Raw genomic sequence first — 24,150 nt, 5'->3', positions numbered from 1 at the left:
CACTCCTGGCCTCTCTTTCCTACCGGGTACCCCCACAGCAAGCAGCTTGCTCTGGGGACACCTAAGCAGGTGTTCTTCAGACCTATAGCTCTATATGTTGGGGCTTGGCCCCACCCCGCCCCCTCCTGATTGGCTCACTGGATGTGATTGACAGCGATGTCCACAAGAGTCTTGCCTCGCAAGGGACTCGCACTCCTGAGTGTTTTTTGTCAACAACAGGAGCCATTGGCTGCCACTGCTGCCAAAAGCCAATCAGGCGTGTGAGTCCCTGGAGAGGCAAGGCTCTCGTGGACATTGCTGGACCGTGAGGGGGCTCAGGTAAGTAATAGTGGGGGCTGCTGCACACAGAATGTTTTTTAACCCATCAAACATGGAATGCATGAAGGTAAAAAACCTTGTGCCTTTAGAACCACCTCCAGCTCAAGGACGTTATATGACATCCTGGACTTTCAGCGGGGATATCTGAATGATGCTTGCAGCTACAGGCATTGTTCAGATATCATTACTTTCTGCCGGCAATTCTGTGCACAGACAGAATGAACATAGCAGCAGTTACACTACTTGATCGTTCTTACAGGCGATGGGAGGGGACGTTCCCTCTCCCGCCACCATCCGGTGCTTCTCCGGGCTCTCTGTGCCATCGGGGACCTGGAGAAAGAATCGGCTGCCACTGGATGACGACCATAGAGATTTCTGGTGACCAGATGATCACTAGTCATCTCTATGACCGCCGGAGGCCCGTGTGTGACGTTATGACGTCACGATCAGGTTCCCAGATGTAAACAAAGCCATGATTTTTTTTTCTCGACCTTGCGCTCAGAAGCGAACACACACGTAAGTCTCGCCCACATATGTAAACGCTGTTCAAACCACACATGTGAGGTATCACCGCGTGCATTAGAGCGCAAGCAACAATTCTAGCACTAGCCCCCCTCTGTAACTCTAAAATTGTAACCTGTAAAAAAAAAAAAAATGTCGCCTATGGAGATTTTTAAGTACCGAAGTTTGGTGCCATTCCATGAGTTTTAAAGCGGGACCTGCTAGGTATGTATTTACTCAGCCTAACATCATCTTTTACATTATACAAATATAAATACGGCTAACTTTACTGTTTTGTTATTTTTTAATTCATGAGACCGGGTTTTTTCCCCAAAAAAGGCATTTGAAAAATGATTGTGCAAATACCATGCAAGATAAAAAGTTGCAATGACCGCCAGTTTATTCCCTAGGGTGTCTGCTAAAAAGACATATAAAATGTTTGGGGGTTCTTAGTAATTTTCTAGCAAAGAAAATATGATTTTTACATGTAGGAGAGAAGTGCCAGAATAGGCCCGGTATGGGATAGGCACACTGAGGTGCTTCTAAACTACAACACTGAGCGCTTTTGAAGAGCTTTTCAGGTGCTTTTGAAGAGCTTTTCAGGTGCTTTTGAAGAGCTTTCCAGGCACTTTTGAAGAGCTTTCCATTAATTTTAATGGAGAGGGGCGTTTTTTGCACTGCCCCAGTGTGAAAGCATTCATTGATTTTAATGGAAATAGGTTTTCGGGAGCTTTTCAAGCACCTTTAGCGTGAAAGACCCCTTTCACACTGGGTCGGTTTGCAGGCGCTATAACGCTAAAAATAGCGCCTGCAAACCGACCTGAAACAGCTGCTGCTGTCTCTCCAATGTGGGCTTTCACACTGGAGCAGTGCGCTAGCAGGACGGTAAAAAAAGTCCTGCTAGCCGCATCTTTGGAGCGGTGTGTATACCGCTCCTCCACTGCTTCTGCCCATTAAAATCAGTGGGGCACCACGGCTATACCACTGGCAAAGCGCCTCTGCAGAGGCGCCTTGCGGTGGTTTTTAACTCTTACTCGGCCGGATAGCACCATGTAATTCACGGTAAAGCGCTTTACCACCGCCCCCGCCCTAGTGTAAAAGGGGCCTAACATGGATTCAGAGAATGCATTAAAACCTTCGGGCCAGATTCAGGTACAAATACGTTACGCTGCGGCGGCGTAACGTATCCCATTTACGTTACACCGCCGCAAGTTTACAGCGTAAGTTCCTGTACCTGTAAACTTGCGGCGGTGTAACGTAAATCCGCTCGGTGCAAGCCCGCCTAATTCAAATGGGGTGGGCACCATTTAAATTAGGTGCGTTCCCGCGAAGAACGTACTGCGCATGCTCCGTCCGTCAAATTACCCGACGTGCATTTCGCTAAATGACGTCGCAAGGACGTCATTGGTTTCAACGTTAACGTAAATGGCGTCCAGCGCCATTTACGGACGACTTACGCAAACGACGTGAATTTTAAAATTTCGATGCGGGAACGACGGCCATACTTAACATTGGCTAGGCCACCTAGAGGGCAGCCTTAGTTTTACGCGGCGTATCTCGACGGAAACAACGTAAATTTAGAGCGACGGGTAAAGCGTACGTTCATGAATCGCCGTAACTAGTCATTTGCATATTCTATGCCGACCGCAATGGAATCGCCACCTAGCGGCCGGCCTAGAATTGCATCCTAAGATCCGACGGTGTAAGTCAATTACACCTGTCGGATCTTAGGGCTATCTATGCGTAACTGATTCTATGAATCAGCCGCATAGATACGACGGACGGATCACAGAGATACGACGGCGTATCAGGAGATACGCCGTCGTATCTCTTTTGTGAATCTGGCACTTTATCCTTTAGAACCACTTTATGACTTATTTTCTTTTCGCCCAGGTGAAAACTGCTCTCTTCATTTCTCATCCTGCTGTCCCTGGGACAGGAAGTGAGGTGAATTCTCCCCAACAGGGTCACTGGCAGCTATACAAATTTGTCAGAAGTATTTCTATTCTCAGATCTTTACACTAAAGTAAAACAAAGTTTGGTCTGGAATTTGGATTTAATGTACATTTATTCAGGAGCTTGCATTCTACAAGTATGGTTTCAATCTTGGCTGTCACCTACACAGCAGAGTAGGTGTAGAATGCCGTCGTGCTCTTCGGAATAAAAATTATACTGTCAGCCTTTAGCGCTGTTGCTGCTATGGAGATAATCCAGCCTCCAGGCTCTGACAGGCAAAATGAGATCTGAAGATTTAAGCCCTCAGTGAATAAAGGCAAAATGCAACTATAAAGTGCGTGTCTTCCAACTTCCAGAGGGCAATTTATACCTAGCCTGCCCTTTTACAGGTATTTAATAACAAGGTGTCTGTGGTGGGCCGATGCAATAAACCACAAGCGCTACACCAATAAATAAAGAGTAACCGTAGATCAGTATATTGTTACCATGATGTATTGAGACTCATGATAGGAGATGTTACATCGAGCACAAATTTCCGTTTGCTCCAGGGACTGAAACTTACACCCAGCCAGTGCACTGCGATTTAGGGCCCATTCATATCAGCTCTATATAACGTGTGCCTGCTGATTTGCATTGTGTAATGCTTTAATAAAATGCATCACACTGTTTACCTTTTTTTTCTTTTTAACTTTATTGATATGTCACAAAATGGCAGTACATGTTGCGATGTGTTGTTCTCCCTGGTGTGGAGTGTCGTGCTCGATCCCTCCCCCCTGGAATACAGAAGAGCAGAGCAGCCATCAGGAATTATGGGGCCCCTTACACTACACACAGTTTCAGGCATGGGCCCCCTGGAGCAGAGAACCGGGGGGGGGGGGGGGGGCTTGCTGCCGCATGAAAATTGAGAAGCGGGGGGGGGGGGGGGCTGCTGCGAATTGAGAAGCAGGGGGGGGGCCTTTACAAAAAAAGAAGAAATAAAGAAAAATATATATAAAAAAGGGGATTGCCATCCAGGGACCTCTGGGCCCTTTAATAATAAAAAAAAAAGTATATATAAACAAAAATAAAAAAATAAACATTTATAAAAAAAAAGGGGGTTTTCCACATGGGGCCCTGGGGACCTCTGAGCCCTTTAATAATAATAATAATAATAATAAATATATATATATATATATATATATATATATATATATATATATATATATATATATATATATATAAAAGGGGGGTTGTCATCCGGGGCCCTGGGGATCTCCAGGCCCCCCGTACCCCTAAAAAAAAATGGCCCTTTAGTACAAAATAAAATAAAAATATATTAGAATTTTTTTTTTTTTTTTATAAAAAATAAATAAAAAAAAGGGGGGGACCTCCGGACCTCTAAAAAAAAAAAAAAAATGGCCCTTTAATAAAAAGTAAAATAAAAATATATTAAAAAATATATATATTTTTTTTATAAAAAATTATTAAAAAAAGGGGAGTTGCCATATGGAACCCTGTGGGCCTCTGGGCCCCTGGGGACCTCCAGACCCCTAAAAAAAAAAGAAAATCTGAAAAAATAAATGAAAAAACATTTTTTTTTAAAGGGGGTTGCCATCCGGGCCCCTGTGCCCCTGTGGACCTCTGGGCCCCTTACAGGTGTACTGCCTGTACCCCCTGATGGCGGCCCTGCAGAAGAGTCAGGACGCCCACTAACACACAGCTCCTTTCTCTATCTGCAATGTAGAGAGCGTCCTGACTCTCCCGTAGTCCAAGGAAGGGGGCGAGCATGATACTCCACACCAGGGAGAAAGCCACACAGTAGTGTGGATTTACAGACAGAAGAACAGGAAGTGAGGATTTCTCAGAAGAAATAAGGACATGGAGGACTGCACTAAGGTAAAGGAAGCTATTTAGGAAAACATTTTTTTACCTTTACAACACCTTTAAGCTTAGGAGTGATAAACAAATGTTTTCTATTTAGTCAACCAAATGTGAAATACTGAATATAAAAATGTTATATTTACCCTTGCTGCAGTCAGCAGGTGCTTGAGGGTCTCAGATAGCTGGTTTACTGCTGTGCTGCGATTACAGACCCAAATTGTAGATTCTCAGGTTTCAAGCACTCATACAGCTGCATGAATATACTCAGTATGTGTCTGGTTCTATGCTATACAAATTACATGTATTTTATTTATTTATTACAGCTACTTGTATAGCACTGGCAATTTATGCAGCTCTTTACATATACAGACATTCCAACCTGCAAAAACTCATTTCAGGGAGGTGGCGATTCGCAAATGGCATGGATTTTTTTTACACTTCAATTTGTTTTTAATTTGTTTTTTACAATGCTTTCTGGGGAGAGTGGGTTGGAACAGTGGACAGTGTTGGTAAGGCAGGGGAAAGTGATGTTAGTAGTTTATTTTATTTTTTTACACTTTTTTTTTTATTTTATTTTTTATTTTATTTTTTACAATCATTTATTTTTCATTTTTTTGGGGCTTTGGTGAGATTTCAGTGGTCTAAATAGACCTCTGACATCGCCCCTTTGAGACAGACGAAGGGACTGAGGACACAGATTCCCCAGTCCCTTTCTCAGCACTAAAGTTGAATGAACAGGAGACAGAGGCTCCTGTTGATTCATAAACTGAGCAGAGTAAACACAGTTTACTCTGCTCAGTTATCACAGGACACAGGATGATCTCGCTCACTGTGTCAAAGTCCTGACAGGAGAGGAGAGAAGCCAGCTGCGGGGGATAAGGGGGGGGGCGGAGGAGGAGGACGGGGGCGGCAGAAGAGAAGATGGGGCAAGAGGAGAACAGGGGTGGTGGAGAAGGACACGGAGGGGACCGGAGGAGAACAGGGGGGTGGAGAAGGACACGAAGGGGGCCAGAGGAGAACAGGGGGGGATGGAAAAGGACACAGAGGGGGCCAGAGGAGAACAGGGGGGTGGAGAAGGACATGGAGGGGGCCGGGGGACCACAGGGGGTGGAGAAGGACACGGAGGGGGCCGGGGGACAACAGGGGAGGAGAAGGACACGGAGGGGTCGGGGACAATGGGGGAGGAGAAGGACACGGAGGGGACCGGGGGACAATGGGGGAGGAGAAGGACATGGAGGGGGCCGGGAAAACGGGGGGCGGAGAAGGACACGGAGGGGGCCGGGAGAAGGGGGCGGAGAAGGACACGAAGGGGGCCAGGGGAGAACAGGGGGGATGGAAAAGGACACAGAGGGGGTCGGAGGAGAACAGGGGGGTGGAGAAGGACATGGAGGGGGCCGGGGGACAACAGGGGGTGGAGAAGGACACAAAGGGGGCCGGGGGACAAGAGGGGAGGAGAAGGACATGGAGGGGGCCGGGGGACAATGGGGGAGGAGAAGGAGATGGAGGGGGCCGGGGGACAATGGGGGAGGAGAAGGACATGGAGGAGGCTGGGGGAGGAGCACACAGAACAGCAGGGAATGATCGGTGCGGCGGCAGAAAAAAGCTGTCGTGTGTAGGCTCCAGAGCATTTTTCTTGACGAGAAAAATGGGCATTAAAAATTTAGAACATGCTCTATTTTTTCTCGTTTTTCTTGTCGTGAAAAGCGGTTGTGTGTACGCTTTAACGACTGGGAAAAAAACATGCATGCTCAGAAGCAAGTTATGAGAAGGAAAATTTGCATAATCAGCCCAAAGAGTGGCGCCATTCGAATGGAACTTCCCCTTTATAGTGCCGTCGTACGTGTTGTACGTCACCGCATTTTGCTCGAGCATTTTTTATCACGATCGTGTGTATGCAAGGCAGGCTTGACAGGAATCACGTCGAGAAAATTTTAGTTTTTTTCCATGATATGAAAAACGGTCGTGTGTACGCGGCATGACTGTATATACAGTTAAAGAATCACTAAAGGATTTTTTTTTAAGCTAAATAGCTTCCTTTACCTTACTGTAGTACTGGTTTCATGTCCTTATTGTTCGTTTTTGCTTTGAAGTGGCTGTAATTCTGCTGTGATCTCCACACTTCCTGGTTGTCTGGCTCCTTATAACCATCATACTGGGAGCTTTTCACGGTGATCTAAGCTGTCATTACTGTGTGTCTAAAACTTAACAGAACCAATCAGATTAATTTTAAAAACAAAACACTGCCCTGAATTTGTTTGTTTTTGTTCTGTGGGTCTCTCTACTTCACAGGAACATGAAATCAGTTTAAAACCGAAAGTGAAACTAGAGGCACATTATATGATTGAATTTAATCTATTTTTAATCATTTTTAAAAGGAATCAGTTAACTTTTATGTCTCTATACCCTGTAAACAGTCATTTCAGCAAAAAAAAAAGTTTCCTTTAGTGACCCTTTAACTCGCTGAGGACATTTCTTTATCTTATCGAAACTAGATTTCCACATTATTCATCAATTTCTTGTCTGCAGATTTTGAGATCATTTCTGTTGTCTACATATAAAAACATATCTTTATTAAGATCATCTTTCTTTTTAATTGTATTTTCATTACTTTCATGGAAAATCTACAAAGTCTTGCATGAAACATAAAATGTGAATAGATAATCAAAGTATTCCAAATGCATTTAGAAAGACAGATGAATCAGCTGTAATTAACAGACAGATGACAAGTAAAATAGATGAATAGCTAAGGCATAGCTAATAGATTCATGAGCCTCGGAGTAAGTGGACCAGGCATGACTAACAGATGCAAGCATCCAGATGAGTCGATGGCTAATAATTGACTTCTGTATCTAGCTAGGACAGTGCACAGGCAAGATAAGACCCTCCTAGGTATCTATTAACGAAATCAATGCAAAACAGGTCTAATAAATTCCAGCCATTCCAACATTGTATCTATTTTACCTTGAAGTGCAAGAGTATTAAAACTTCAGGCAAACTTCACACGAAAAGTGCTCAGTACAGATCATTATGTAATTGATCTCGCACATTACATGAAAACAGTTATTAGAATATAAATCATTCTTGTGGTTATGACAGACAGTCACGCAGTTATGCTTTCTAATTACAGACACCCAATAATAATTTCATCCATCATTTGCCATGCAGTGAACTATTTAAGTACCTTGATAATTTTGGAAAATTGCTTAGTTCATAAAACGAATAATTTAAGAAAAAAAAGAAGACATTCTGTTAACATTACACAATTCCTATGCATGGAAATGTTAGGTTAGATGTTCTCCGTTTCCAAAGAATGGATGACTGAGGAATAAATGAAGCCACTTTTGTTTTCACTGTAGTTGTATGTCTGGGAAAAAAAACTGTAAAGTAGAACTATAGGCAAAACTTTTTTTTTTTTTTTCATTTTGGATAAAGTAAGGGAGGGTTATAACCCCTGTCAGATTTGTTTCACCATCTGTGTCCCATTGCAGAGATTTCACTTCATTTCCTGTCCCATACAGTAGCAAAATAGGAAGTGAGAAGCAATCCCTGCAAATTAAGGGAATTCCCCAAGTCACCCGAACTAGTGTCCCTTGGAAAGTTTACCCTCTATTAATTTTCTGAGGGCAACTCAAAATTTGGTATTTTCTTTCACTTTCAATGATAATGGAAAAGACTTTATGACCACGGTCAAACAACTTAATATTAGCACCACATTCCTTGATTAAATAGATACAAGAGGAGAAATTGGGATTTGTAGGCGCAGAATAAAGTGAAATAGTATCAACTATAATATATAAGAATTGTTTTATTTAAAGGGCAAATAAAAAATTGTTAAAAGATAACAATTGGCAAGTACATATCAATAAAGTTTTATGGATAAAGCACTGTAGAATGGAGTTCCCAACATGTTTCACCCATATATCAGGCTTCTTCAGGGAATGCTGTCCAATTAGAGGTACAAGCCTTCTAGATCTCTTAAGATGTTAATCAAATCACTACAGAGGGTCACAGGTGTCTATCTGCATCAGGAGAACCGTGTGCTATGGGTGATCATAGGGGGCATGGCTGGAACCCAGGGACATATGCGTTGTCACTAAATGCCAGTCTTAGAGATAAGCATCGGCGTGTATAGACAGCATCCCTCCCTTGGTATTGAGTCCACTGCATAACTTTGTTTTTCTGATCCTTGAATGCCCTCTGTAGTGATTTGGTTAACATTTCAAGAGACCTAGAAGGCTTGTACCTCTAATTGGACAGCATCCCCTGAAGAAGCCCGATATATGGGCGCAACATGTTGGGAACTCCATTCTACAATGCTGTATCCATAAAACTATTGATATGTACTTGCCAATTGTTATCTTTTAACAATTTTTTATTTGCTCTTTAAATAAAAAAATTCTTATATATTATATATACTATTTCACTTTATTCTGCACCTTAAAAATCCCAAATTCTCCTCTTGTATCCATTTCAATGATAATGGTAAACAGGACAAATAGAGAGGGTGAATGTCCCCAACGGGGGCACAGACAGCAATAAAAACTGACAAACGTTCTAATCCCTCTCCACTTTAACCAAAACTTAAAAAAAAGTTTTGCCTTTAGTTATACTTTAAAGGGGTTGTAAAGGTTTGTTTTTTTATTTTCTAAATAGGTTCCTTTAAGCTGGTGCATTGTTGGTCCACTTACTTTTTCCTTCGATTTCCCTTCTAAATGTTTTTTTCTTTGTCTGCATTCCTCACTTCCTGTTTCTCCTCAGTAAGCTTGCCCCCCCATCATCCAAGGTGTTCTGGCTGGGGGTTAGTCAGCCAGAACGGCTTACTGAGGAGGAACAGGAAGTGAGAAATTCAGACAAAGAAAACATTAAAAAAAAAACATTTAGAAGGAAAATCGAAGGAAAAGGTAAGTGAACCAACAATGCACTACCTATTTAGAAGATAAAAAAACAAACCTTTACAGCCCCTTTAAGTCCCCTGACAGATCACCACCCTCATGGACCAATAGAAGGTGTGTGGATATGATTGAATGGTAGCAGACTACGGTTATTGGAATCTTAGAGCAGAAGTAAAGTTTGTATTTTTTATGCAAACACTCTGAAATTGCAAGTTAAAGCACAACTAAAGGCACAACTTTTTTATTTTTTATTTTGGCAGAATGGAGATGGATTAGAATACCTGCCACTTTTAATTGTTGTCTGTGCCCATGTTAGAGAGATTCCCTCTCTCTTTTTGTCCTGTTTATCATCATCATTGAAAGTGAAAGTGAAAGTAAAAGAAAACCCCAAATTGTGGGTTGTCCCCAGAAAAGTAATAGAGGGGAAATCTTCCAATGGGGACACTAGTTCTGGTGAGCTGGGGGTCCCCAATGAATTCCCTTCATTTGCAGAGATTTTCTCTCTCTTCCTGTTTGGCTGTAGGACAGGAAGTTATGGGAAATTTCTGCAATCGGACACAAATGGCAACAAAAAAAAATCTTATAGGAGTTACAGTATATCCCTCCCTTACTCTATCCAAAATGAAAAAAAAAAGGCAAGTTTTGCCTATAGTTCTACTTTAATCCTTAATAAGACCCTACAATGTAATTCTCACCATAAACCCAAACTTTAACTTTAAGGAGAAGTACAGCCAAAGCTCTTTTGGCTGTACTTCTCCTATGGATCACAGAAGTGCAGTTAGTTTTGCACTCCCGTGACCAATTTTCAGCAGAGAGTGAGCTGAAGTCCACTCTCTGCTGATGTCACAAACACAGAGTTGGGATCCGCCTTGATCTCTGGACCAACACCCGGCTCAGCTTCTCAGTAAAGAAACTCCCAAATTTTGGGCTGTCCCCAGAAAAGTAATAGAGGGGAAATCTTCCAATGGGGGCACTAGTTCGGCAACTTGGGGGTCTCGAAGGGATTCCATTTATTTTCAGAAATTTCATCCCACTTCCTGTTATGGCTATGGGAAAGAAAGGGAAGGGAAATCTCCCCAATGGGACATTTCTCTCCTATATGTAAAAAACATAATTTTTGTTAGAAAACCACTAAGAACCCCCAAACATATGTACATTTTTTTTTTAAAGCAGAGGCCATAAAGAATAAAATGGTGGACGTTGCATATTTTTACGTCACAAAATACACATTTTTTGTACTTTAATTATCTTTAAGGCACAAAAACCCAATAAAAAAAACAATTGTTTGGCAAAATATAAAATGTGATGTTACGCATCTATAACACCCCACATCTATCCTCTGGCCTCCGATGCAGCTATTCAGACATAGAGCAATCTGATTGGCTGCTTCACTGGGCGTTAACGGCCAGATAAACAAGAACTGAAACCGGAAGTGAAAAAATCCACATTGCTTCCTGGTTCCTGATGTCACACAGTGGGAGGAACAACATGCGTTCCTCTTGCTGTGTGCCCAGAGCCTGATGCCGCCGGTCACATTCTTACTGGGCTCCCTGATCACACGGGAGAGCCCGCTACAGGTGCCGGCAGGAGGGTGGGATCCCCTTCCGCCACCTGTAAAAGTAATCCAGCGACTCTATAGGATTATTTTACTTTGCATCGATTCGCTGGCCCAAACATTGCTGCATCGATGATCGAGATATCACCCGAGACCAAGATTTGCCCTGGTAGGCAAATGTTGCCTTTTTTGGTAGCTCAACTTATTATGATTAAATCTTATTATAACTAAAATGTATTTTTCCACAAAGCATGACTCAGTTATAACTGAAGAAATATATGGCTTAGGTATTCTTATAAGTATCATATATGATGTTACACTAACATAATAAATAATCTTGAATTTCATATATTTTTTTTTTTTAGATATAATCATATCTTGACGTAAAAACTTCAGATATTTGCTGGTGGAAGCATCGTCATGTTCAAAAATGAATATCAGGTATGAGAAACCTTACAGTAAATAAAGAGAGCATTTGTTTTGAGAGCATCTCCTCCCAGATTTCCTTCAATTTAAATTATAGCATATTAAAAAGATTATAATGGGTGCGGGTGTCACAATGTCAGTGGCTTTGTTCATTGGAGGCATCATTGGCACAGCTTATACTCGAGTATATACGGCAAACTAGTTCTTATCCAAGTAAACAAATGTCTATAAACAAGCATTTTCAAAACACAAAAAAAAAGCATCCTACATTACGGTGATTATTTTAATATATAACTTTGAAGCATAAAATGGTAATAATAGATGCAACCCAGAGGTGCTTGCGACTCAGAGCGAGGCAAATATTCTTAAAATTGCTGGACCACTACAGAAAATAGCTTTGAGCGATTATACAAACAGGAAAAATACCTATTTTCCTTTTAACGTTTATAATAACAGTACAGCCATCAGACACAGGCGAAATAACCGGGCAGGAAGGCATAAGCCGCAGTGTCGTTTGTTATGCCTTTGCCCAATAACAGCTCGCTGCCTTTGGCGCACAAGGATATTAATTCGACAAAAAAATGATCTGAATCTGTGAACAAGAGTTGCTTTTGGTGAATATTTAATTTTTGCTTTCAGACCGAATATGTCAGAGCGGTAAGGCTCATGCTTGTGTCGTTAGAGGGGTAAACATGTTGTGTTTGTTAAATCTTTTGTGTACTTATTTTCGGGGAGCAGATAATAGGAAATAATTGAGGTGGAACTGTTTGGGCTATTTACATTCACTTTTAAAAGAATTATGTTACTTTAAAGGCTAAAACTAGTCCAACACATTCCACTATTTCTTTACTGTTGTTAGTAGCAGTGTTTGCTATTTCAGATCTTTCTATCCTTTTATCCTTTACTGATGTTTCCCTTCTTCGTCAACAGAGTTTCTACTTCCTTTACACTTTAAAAGGATGTGTAGTGTTATATAAATGTCACTTAACATGGTCAGGATCAATTTATTATTTTTAAATACAGTAAAACCTTGGTTTGAGAGCGTTTTGCAGGACAAGCAAAATGTCTAACAACATTTTGACTTGATATACAAGCAATGTCTTGATCAGTGGCGGCCGGATATCAAAATTTTTTGGGGGGGTGCAAAAACAAACGAAAAAAAAAAAACATAAATTGCAGCCTCACTGTGCCCATCAATTGCCGCCACTGTGCCCATCAAACGCAGCCACTGTGCCCATCAAACGCAGCCACTGTGCCATAAAATTGTCGCCACTGTGCCATAAAATTGTTGCCACTGTGCCATGCCATTGTTTCCACTGTGCCATGCCAAACGCAGCCACTGTGCCATCAATTGTTGCCACTGTGCCATGCCATTGTTGCCACTGTGCCCATCAATTGTAGCCACTGTGCCATGCCAAACGCAGCCACTGTGCCATGCCATTGTCGCCACTGTGCCCATCAATTGTCGCCACTGTGCCATGCCAAACGCAGCCACTGTGCCATGCCATTGTCGCCACTGTGCACATCAATTGCTGCCAGTTTGCCCCTAAAATGCCACTGGCTCTGATAGACACTTCCACAGCCAACCAGCTGCCGTTATTCAGGTGGCCGGCGCTCACCAGGGGGCTGGCCATCTGAATAGTGGGCAGCAGCGACAATACATAGATTGATGCAATGCATGAATCTATGTACTGTTTTTCAGTGGCGGTGCAGGAGAGAGAGGGGGCAGCGCTCCTGCGCCCTCTATGGAAGCACCGCCACTGGTCTTGATATACAAGTGGCTTCATGTCACAACTGAGTATAAAACAGAACAGAGGAGCCTCTAAGTGTAGCAATATGGTTATATTTAATGAAGGTACAACATTTAGCAACTCACATGGTTGACGATTAAAACAGGCACATCCAAGTATGCAGGTATCCGGGCTAAAGCTGTCCACATAGACCAGGGGTCTCCAAAATTTTCAAGCAAAGGGCCAGTATACAGTACTTCAGACTTTAGAGGGGCCGGATTGTTGCCAGTGGGGGTAGAAAATGCCCCGGGCCCAGCATCAGTGGGAAATCAGCAATAGACTTATTTCCCCTTTATCTCTTGTGGCTGTGCTGTGAAGAAACTCTAAAAGCAGGAGCTCAACTATATACAGAGCTAAATACCTGGTCAACAGGACTTACCATATCTCTCAAATCCAATATTCACTGGAAAGACTTAAAAAGAGAGTTATGGGAATTGAAAAGTATACTTACCTAGGTGGTATGCTGCGTCTGTCCCACACCACCTCTAAGACTGAGAATTGAGTGAGCAAAGACTGATGATCGCTCAGTCCTTGGTCTTCACTGAGCAGAGAGCCGGCGACTGTCAGTCACCAGCTCTCTGCTCTGGCCCTCCAGTGGTCACTGGAGCGCTGGGCTGTGGAGGGGGCAGGAGCAGCTCTCTTAGTCTCCCAGTGGTTTGCTGAATGGCTGAGCCAGCTTACCGGTCCAGGCATCTGAATGGATCCTGACTGTGAAATTCATACCTGGGGGGGTGTCTATAGTATGCCTATAAAGTAGCGCTTGTTTCCCGTGTTTATAACAGTCTCTGCACAAAACGAAATTTCTAAAGGAAAAAAAGTAATTTAAAAGTACTCATGGCTAAAATGAATTGTCGGGTCCCGGCAATACAGATAAAAGTAATTGAAAGTCATTGAGAAAAAAATGCGCAGGGGGTCCCCCCAAAAGTCCATACCAGACCCTTGAGGTCTACAGCGACTGCACTTCCAAGTGCACTTTGAACTTGTAGTATGCACTTGTAGTACAAAGTGGATTTGCCTTTCATAAAAAAACACCCCCATTGTGTTTGTGAGCATAGTGATGCCATCTCCTATAGAGGGTGTGCTCAGGACTGTCTGGGTAATAAAGAAGAAGTTGGGTGGCGCTGTGCATCATTCAATCTGGATGTGGAGTGACACCTATTCATTACAACAGACTATCTGTGGAACACAGTAGAGGGGGAGATAGTGAGTTTTTCTATGGAAACTGGTGCTCTAATATCAAGAATTAAGGCCGGGTTCACACTGTGCAGATCACATGCAATGTCTGTGTAAGGAAATAAACCCGCGAGACAAGGCTGAAGCTGGAGTTGGGCTTCTGGGTCAGTGACTCAAAGTATTGAAGCCAGTGACCGTCAGGCAACTAGCATTTGCAGAATTGTTCAGCCATGTTAGCTAGCACAATTCTCTGATGACAGGGTTTCTTTAAAATACATAAGATCTCATGGACAAACTTTATATGGCTTTTTTGGTCCTTTAAGGCTGCAAGAATTTTTTTCGGGTGTTTGAGGATAACATAGAGTTGGCTGCTTGCTAAGTCCTACACCTGAATTCCTCCACAGCCAACAAAGTAGTTGCATGCCAGCATTCCCAGATGTTATAGGCGCCAGGAGGTTCCTGTGTAATATCCCCAATTTCCTTGTTATAGCAGCTGTTACTGTGAAAATCTTACCCCTTCACAGTATAAATTGTAGCAAGCCGTGTGATCTTCTGGAAGAGCTTGTCCTATGGATTAGTGGCCCCTGCTGTGATAATGTGCCTCATTTTTTCCTAACAGATATTTTTATTTGCCATCACATACAATTATGTTGTTGCCTTCATTGAAGCTGCAGTGTAAAATGTAAGCGTGATAAAGAATGACTGGTTCAAAAAAGAAAATATGTCTGAGCTACTTAATTGTGACAGGATTTAAAGAGGCACTGCTAGGGCTCTGGTATATGGGCAACTGAGTCCGTGCAACGTATCACCCAGGTGCTGCATACAGCCTCCCATTGACATGACTGGCTGTGCTCGGCTGTACTCCGGTATAGGCTTGTGCTATTGTAAACACAAGTATAGCATATGGACAATGTGATAAAAGATTTCTATTTTTTGCATATGCAGTTTGCTCTACTAAAGGATCATGACATCACTAACCAAATTTGGCTGCCTTCCTGTATTTGGTGGATAACGTCATCTGGGAGGCCCGCCCCTTTGATTACTATTAGCAGCAGAGATCTGGAGCTTTCAATTATGTAGATTAAGAGTTGGGACCAGATCATGTCGGTTGTTGGTGGGTTGGGGGTTGTCATTCATCGTGATTGATGTGGATCTGCATCTCTGGGCGATGTGATTGACAATGAATTTACATTGTGGGCTTTAATTTTGTTATTGTTGTTTTTTAGTATAGGCCATATCAAAAACTGCATCACTGTGTTTGTTTATTTTTCAAGTTTTTGTGAATGAGTGTCATGGATATGCAGTAATGTTTGTCTGTCAGCTTATCTCCTCCATGTGCTCACCTTAGAGGCCAGCCACTCTCACCTGGCTGCTTACGTAATCTCTCCTCTAGCATGTCTTCACCCCAGGTCCTATCAGAGAACGCTATATTAACCTGTGCACTGCAAGCCAGCCGTGCTGATCAACAGTGTTTGTTAAGCTAGTGTGTGTTTGAGTTCCATCCTGAGCTGCTGCTTCCCCTCTATCCTCTATAGCCTACTGTGAGCATGAGCTGGGGGACTCTGGGTGCCGCGACCTGGATCCAGCTGCAGCCCAGTCCATCCTCACCACTAGAGGCTCTGGTGAACACCTGCTGGATATTAGACTCCACGCCCTGGGGAATCTTAGGCTCTAGCTCCCTGTGGGATCCCTGTTAGTGCTCCAGTGGACCTGCCTTCGTTAGCCACCCAGTGTTCCGTCTGCAGCAGTCAGCCGTAGGGTCCACTATCTTAGCAGTGCACTCCTGACCCCAATGGTGTGCATCTGTCACCTGATTGGTGACCTGACAATGAGAAAGGGTTTCCATCTTAGTGATTCACATAGAGAGGCTGGTATCTGGGTCCTTCTTGTTAAAGAGGGCTTTCAGATTCCACCCATAGACCCCCACAAACTTCAGGTCAGGATTCTGTGAAATAAGCCCTTGTCCTCGTCAGCATAGGAACACAATTCTTTTCCTGGAGGTCCTCCCTAGCAAGGTACCCCCACATGTTGAGGACATGTGGCCTGGTGAGTCCAAAACCGGGACGTGTGAGTAGAACTGTTGGTTGCTGACTTCTTTAATAAATACTTTGTTAAAACGAGAGAAGTGCTGTTTGGAGCTGCAGCTATCTTGCCACTTCTGGAAGCTGCTAATCTGTCCCATCCCCCCCTCCACCTCCCCACCAGGACCTAAAGACCTCTGGGCTAGGCAAGAGGGGGTTAACATAGAACTCTAGCAACCACCTAAGCTACTGGGGCTGTTTATCTGCTGCATCAACCAGCCAGTGTTCAAATGTGACTGATGCAGCTAGTGAATTAAAACATATTTAGTTCTGATAGTTCTCTGTATTTTTAATGTAACAATTAATTATAGTATATAAAATTACTACACAAGCCATTTTGTAATTTAATGTTATTACTTTTTCATTTCATCAGCTGTCTTCTTCTATTACCTTTTAGGGGGGAGCGTTTGTTGAAATCTTCAGTGCCCAAGGTAAAGATCCAGTGGCAAAATGGAAACTCTCTGGAAGCCAATCAGCTATATGGAAAGTAAGTAAATTCATTCTAAATCAGTCAGTCGGTGTAGTATCGGTGTAGTATCAGTGAACAACATTACTGAGTGTGCATATTGTTATCTCTCCTATAGTGATTGGCTCAGGCGTGTGCAGATCGAACCCACCAGGAAGCTGTCACTACACACCACCAATCATAGGCAGTGAGGCCTTTCCCGACCGGCAGCTGCACATACACATGCTCTCTATGATTGGCGATGTACAGTGCCGGCTTTCTGGTGGGTTCGATCCGAACATGCCTGAGCCCATCTCTACTCCACTATTTCCACTGTGAGCCTAAAGAGTAAGATAAGCACATGTGAAAAAGAGAGTAAACTTTGTTTCCTGTTTTATGCAAGGATGGTTATCCTGTCTCCACAGGCCTGGACTGGAAGTCTGAAAGGTCCTGGTGTTTGTCAAATTTACTTTTATCAGGGTGTGCTCAGAAACATTTGAGGACTGCTATGAACTCATGTTGAGTGCTCAGAATCAATTTGATCCACTAAAGTGTAATACCACCTAAAACTCATTAGGTTTAAACCACACGCTGGTAGGATGAATCACACAGGTGTGTAAATTCCCAGACCAATTTTTTAGGAGGTGGAAGTGTCTAATATATACGCTTCTGTCCGTGTTGCTATTGGAGATATTCCCTGTCATTGTCAGTGAGACAGTAAGTGACGGAAATATCTCCAATCCAATGGTGGACCACTTAAAGTGGAACTACGCTGCACCCCCCCCCCCTCAGCATTGGTATCGGTGACCGCAATAATAGCCCCCCATACTGGTGTCATTAACAGTACTATTAAACCCCTCAATATTGGTGGTCAGTGGCAGTTTTAGGGTCCTTTCAAATTGGCGGTGCGCCCGGCAGACCCCACTTTGCTCAGCGGATGAATGCTCTGCTGATCCCCGCTGAGCAGGCGGATCAAAAGCTCACTGTGCCGAGGCGGACCTGTCAGAGACCCGCTCTCCTCTATGTGGCGATCGGATGAAAATGGACAACCTGTCCATTTTCATTTGATCCGCCAGACGGATAGAAAATAGGGTCTCCATCTGTCTAAATTTAATGGACAGGAACAGATCAGATATCGGCGGATGTCAGCAGACATGTCACCGCTGACATCCGCTGCTCCATAGGGCTGAATGGAGCATCCGATCACGTCCACCTGAAAAATTGACAGGCGGACCTGATCGGAAAGCCTGTGTGAAAGGAGCCTTATTTAACAAGTGTTTTTTTTTTTTTTATTCCTATTGGTGGCCAGTATGGTGGCAGTAAAATTAAACCCTTCCAGCATTGGTGATCAGTAGTTACTTGATCACATGCTACCATACTGCTCTCTCCTCAGTGGGGGTTCCTTCATGACTGAGCTTAATTGAGAGTAACCCGTAGGATGAAGAATATAGGATCTGGTGGAGAGTGATGAGCAAATACTCTGGCTTTGTAAATTTGCTGGATGAGCAATAAAGTTTGTTTAACACAAATACAATGCTGACCTAGCGGGCTGGAACCAGGGCTTTTTTCTCAAACAATAGGTGCTGGAACTCAACCACGACCCCCCAAATCCCCTCCCCTACACACACCCTCCAAATCACATCAAATAGTGGGTGAGGTCAGATTTCACAAACAGTAGAAGGGTCTTAAAGGGGCATTAAATACCAGTATTGCGTTACATACAGAGTGCAGAGTTCAGGGGGTTACACACAGAGTGCAGAGCTGTCACTTGTAAACACAGAAACCAGTGTTTACAAGTGATTGTGGTGAGCAGGCACCAAAGGGTCTGAGCCAGAGGTGGTGGAACTGAGTTCCACCAGGTTCCACCAGAAAAAAAAGCCCTGGCTGGAACTATACTTGTTTTGCATTCTCAAGTGGAGATCATTCCACCTGACAGTACTATCTTTATTTCAGTGCTGGGTACTAAAAAGCAGAGAGCATTTTAGCACCCGGAATGCGGTTAATGCTTGCATGGGTCCCACATGAACCCCAGCAGATGGCAGACCCAGGGCATGGCAGGCTGCCCCCAGAGAGCCAGCAGGCGTTTTGTTGGTCATCATTGCTCCAATTTAGGGTTGTCCCGATACCACTTTTTTAGGACCGAGTACAAGTACCGATACTTTTTTTCATGTACTCGCCGATACCGATTACCGATACTTTTTTTTAAATGCAGCATGTCTCCTCCCAAATGCAGCTTTGTGTCTCCCAAATGCAGCATTGTGTCTCCCAAATGCAGCCTTGTGTCTCCCAAATGCAGCTTTGTGTCTCCCAAATGCAGCTTTGTGTCTCCCAAATTCAGATTTGTGTCTCCCAAATTCAGCTTTGTCTGTGTCTCCCCCCCCCCCCCCGTCTAGTTGTTCGGCGCTCAGAGAACATAACAGCTTTCATTTGAATAGCTGTGTGTTCCCCGTCATGCGTCGTCATATATAGCCCCTCCCCCTTGTCCAGGCACTTTGATAGACAGATCACCCGTCCAATCCTGGGACGGGTAGTCTGTCTATCAAAGTGCCCGGACAAGGGGGAGGGGCTATGACGACGCGCGGCGGGGAACACACAGCTATTCAAATGAAAGCTGTTATGTTCCCTGAGCGCCGAACAACTAGACGGCGGCAGCGGCAGCAGCTCTCCTCCAGTGGTATGTTATACATACCCGAGGACTGCTCTGCTCTCCGCCTTCTGATCCCGCCTCCTATCCGCCTTCCGATCCCGCCTCCTCTCCGCCCCTCAGTCTCCTCTCGGTCTCCTCTCCGACCGCTCCCCTCCTCCTCTCTGCCCCCACTCAGGAGAAAAAAAAAGTATCGGGGGCAAGCATCGGGAGCATTTGCGCGAGTACGAGTACTCGCGCAAATGCTCAGTATCGGTCCCGATACTGATACTAGTATCGGTATCGGGACAACCCTACTCCAATTATTACCATCTCAATCCAAAATAATACACTTTAACCCTTTCATGCCTAAGCCTATTTCTGACATTTGGGCCCAGATTCACGAAGCAGATACGACGGTGTATCTCAGATACACCATCGTATCTCGGATTTTTTCTGGTCCTATCTATGCGCCTGATTCATAGAATCAGATACGCATAGATAGGGCTGAGATCCGACAGTGTCACACTGTGTTACACTGTCGGATCTTTTTTTTGAATTAAAAATGGCGCCGGGGGCGTTCCCGCTGATTTACAATGAATAATATGTAAATCAGCGAGATACGCGAAATTCACGAACGTACGCGGACCCGACGCTGTGTTCTTACGTCGTTTCCGTAGCGCGGTACCCGTCGTATACTTACCCATGCTAAAAGCAGGGGTAAGTATTGTTAAGTATGGCCGTCGTTCCCGCGTCGATTTGTATTTTTTTACGTAGTTTCCGTAAGTCGTTCTCGAATACGGAACTACGTAGTTTGCGTACGCATCGAAACCACTGACGTCCTATTGACGTCAGTGGGAGCAATGCACGCCGGGAAATTCCCCGGACGACGCATGCGTATTTAAATCGGCGCGGGAGCACGCCTGATTTAAATATGACACTCCCCTAGCCGCGGAATTTGAATTCCGCTGGGGGATTTAGGATCCGCCGTCGCAAGTTTGGAGGTAAGTGGTTTGTGAATTAGCCACTTGCCTCCTAAACTTGCGGGAGCGGATCTTAATTCACGTAGAACGAGCGGATCTATAGATCCGCTGATCTACGTGAATCTGGCCCTTGGTGTTTAACATTTAGTTAAAATCCGTATTTTTTGCTAGAAAATTACTTAGAACCCCCAAACATTATATATATATTTTTTAGCAGAGAATTTAGAGAATAAAATGGCGATTGTTTCAATTTTAATGTTACACAGTATTTGTGCAGCAGTCTTTTAAACTCAACTTTTTGGGGAAAAAGACATGTTCATAAATTAAAAAAAAAAAGAAACAGTAAAGTTAGCCCAATTTTTTTGTATAATGTGAAAGATGATGTTATGCAGAGTAAATAGATACCAAACATGTCACGACAAACTATGATACCTAAAAATCTCCATAGGTTTAATAGGTTTAAAAAAAAATAATGGTTACCAGGTTAGAGTTACAGAGGAGGTCCAGTGCTAGAATTATTGCTCTCGCTCTGATGATGGCGGTGATACCTCACATGTGTGTTTTGAACACCATTTGCATAGGCGGCAAGACTTCCGTATGCGTTTTATTTGCTACGCAAGCTCGCGGGGACGGAGGCGCTTTAAAAATAAATGTTTTCTTATTTATTTTTATTTTTTTACATTGTGTTTTAAAAAAAAAATGTGACCACTTTTATTGCTGTCACAATTAATGTAAACATCCCTTGTGACAGTAATAGGTGGTGACAGGTACTCTTTATGGAGGAATCGGGGGTCTAAAAGACCCCAAATCCATCCTTTGCACTTCAAAGTATTCAGATCGCTGAAAATGGCGATTCTGAATACTGTATATTTTTAAAAACTGGCGCCATTGGCAGCCGAGTAAACCGGAAGTGACGTTGTGACGTCGCTTCCGTGTTTACAAACAGGAGACTGGCACAAAGCCGTTTCCGACTTTGTGCCAGTCTGTGTTTAGACGCCGGAAGAGGCGGATCGGGTCTCCTGGTGGGACGGGAGGCCCGGTAAGAGCGGCGGAAGGCGGCGGGAGTGGGGATGTCCCCTCCCGCTCCTCCGGGATAACAAGGAGTGGCTTTTAGCCACATTGGTTGTTATCCCTAGAAAGCTGACTGCCCGCTCTACCTGCAGCTGCGGGCATCATCCCAGTACATACTCCTAAAGCCGAGGCCGCATATATGTGGAAGCTCGGTGCGAAGGGGTTAAGAATGTATCTGTGCTATAGGCCAGTGAACGTGGATGCACACTTGATTACCAGGGCATAAATAACAGAGGAACTTGCATGGCTCCTCCCACTAGTCTAAAATAACAAATGAACCTCTTGATGTTTGGATTTTTGATGGAAGAAATGACATGTCGTTCTGTTTTTTAAGACCAAGATTGTACTTTATCATCTGTTACAGGACCACTGTGGGATTAATGTCTAGTATTCTAAGAAGATGAAAAAAAGAAAGTCTTCTTTGATCTGTTCTGCTCTGTATTTTTTCTAATAGCATTTGATGGCTAATTCATTATATTTTTTATTAATTTGATTCAAGGACTTTGATAAGGAAGTGAAGAGTTTTGTCTTTGTCCTTGAAGGAAGCAGCCAGACTATCAAGATGCAGCTGCCAAAAGAGAGCAAGCAAACGCGTAAGTGTCCTGTACTTACCTTAAGTATACGACTCTACTTGTCACTTCTGATTCTCCTAACAATGCTAGACAAAAGGGCCATTCTGTCTCTTAATAGTCAAATCAGGATTAATAAGCAACTGTAGTTTAACTTTTCCAGTGCTAGTATGTTGTATAAAAATTGTTTTAAAGGGCAGCGCCATCTTTTCTAAACAAAATAATAATTATGTAAGCCACTACAATGTAATCATTATGTGCCAATTATTACCTAAATCTGAATTCCAGAGAGAAGAAAAGTTGATCCTTAATTGCCCATTTTTATGACTGGTTCCTGAAGTCACTTCACTTAACTGTTTGACCAGTTTCAGTACAATGCAAGACCTGTTGTTCTTGAGGGCTCATCCACATACCATGAGTGTCAGAGAACAAGGAAGAGCATTCACTGATGGAGGACCAAGAAAAAAAATGCGTATTTATCTCCCTTCTTACACTCACGCCCACTTTATTAGGTACACCTTGCTAGTACCGGGTTGGACCCACTTTTTCCTTCAAAACTGCCTTAACGCTTCATGGCATAGATTCAACAAGGTGTGGGAAACATTTCTCAGAGATTTTGGTCCATAGTGACATGATAACTTCACACAGTTGCTGCAGATTTGTGGGCTGCACATCCATGAAGCAAATCTCTCATTCCACCACATCACAAAGGTGCTCTATTGGATTGAGATCTGGTGAGTGTGGAGGCCATTGGAGTACATCGATCTCATTGTCATGTTCATGAAACCAGTGGTGAGATGATTGGAGCTTTGTGACATGGTGCATTATCCTGCTGGAAGGAGACATCAGAAGATGGGTACACTGTAGTCATCAAGGGATGGACATGATCAGCAACAATACTCAGGTAGGCCATGGTGTTTAAACAATGCTCAACTGGTACTAAAGGGCCCAAAGTGTGCCAAGAAAATATGTCCCACACCATTACACCACCACCAGCCTGAACCGTTGATACAAGGAAGGATGGATCCAGGCTTTCATGTTGTTTACGCCAAATTCTGACCCTACCATCTGAATGTTGCAGCTGAAATCGAGACTCAGACTAGGCAACATTTTTGCAATCTCCTATTGTCCAATTTTGGTGAGCCTTTGCGAATTGTAGCCTCAGTTTCCGGTTAGGCGTTGAAAAAGGTGAACAGCAAGCGCCATGCTGGGCATTCGCAGTTCACTCAGCTGTGTGTTAGGAAAACAAATGATTATTCGCTTTCCTAACACTGAACCGCCTCTCCACCAATCTGGTGTTCGGGTCTGTTACCTGTCACCTGATTGGCTGAAATGACAGGTGCTGTAATTGGACGCCTATCAGGCATTCAATCATAGCAGAGGATGTGAAGAGTGGACGGGAAAAGACATCAAGGAGCGTGGAGGACACCGCTGCCCCACCGAGACAGGGTAAGTGCCGGGGACGGGGGATGCACACTGGCAGCATTTGATGGGCACAGTGGTGGCAATTGATGGGTACAGTGGCTGCGTTTGATGGGCACAGTGGCTGCATTTGATGGCACAGTGGTGGCAATTGATGGTACAGTGGCAGCGTTTGAGGGACACAGTGGCTGCATTTTATGGGTACAGTGGCGGCAATTGATCGCACAGTGGCGGCAATTGATGGGCACAGTAGCTGTGTTTGATGGACACAGTGGCTGCGTTAGATAGGTGAAGTGGCTGTGTTTGATGGCACAGTAGCTGAGTTTGATGGGGTTTTTTTTTTCATTTTTTTTAGCACCAGCCGCCACTGATTTTCATATGATTTTACTGGGCTGCTCCAGTTGACTGCAAAGCTGTCCAGAAAAGCTAACCATAGACAGTTTGGGGCAGATCCACAAAAGAATTACGCCGGTGTATCTATTGAT

The 24,150-nt window shown here is 43.6% G+C and overlaps 1 protein-coding gene across 1 annotated transcript in view; it reads left to right on the top strand.

The window, feature by feature from the left end:
* The window catches only part of CFAP20DC (CFAP20 domain containing), a 306,201-nt gene that overhangs the window by 7,412 nt on the left and 274,639 nt on the right, over nt 1–24,150 (top strand). The window contains exons 2-4 of the mRNA XM_040359112.1: nt 11,448–11,523; nt 16,950–17,039; nt 22,174–22,267. Of these exons, the coding sequence (XP_040215046.1) occupies nt 11,503–11,523; nt 16,950–17,039; nt 22,174–22,267 (205 nt within the window). The 5' untranslated portion in view covers nt 11,448–11,502. The remainder of the gene's footprint in view (nt 1–11,447; nt 11,524–16,949; nt 17,040–22,173; nt 22,268–24,150) is intronic.

Source organism: Rana temporaria, chromosome 7 (genome assembly GCF_905171775.1).
Source record: "Rana temporaria chromosome 7, aRanTem1.1, whole genome shotgun sequence".
Taxonomy (NCBI): domain Eukaryota; kingdom Metazoa; phylum Chordata; class Amphibia; order Anura; family Ranidae; genus Rana; species Rana temporaria.
Note: the sequence above shows the minus strand (reverse complement) of the source record. Positions and strands in the feature narration are given on the sequence as shown.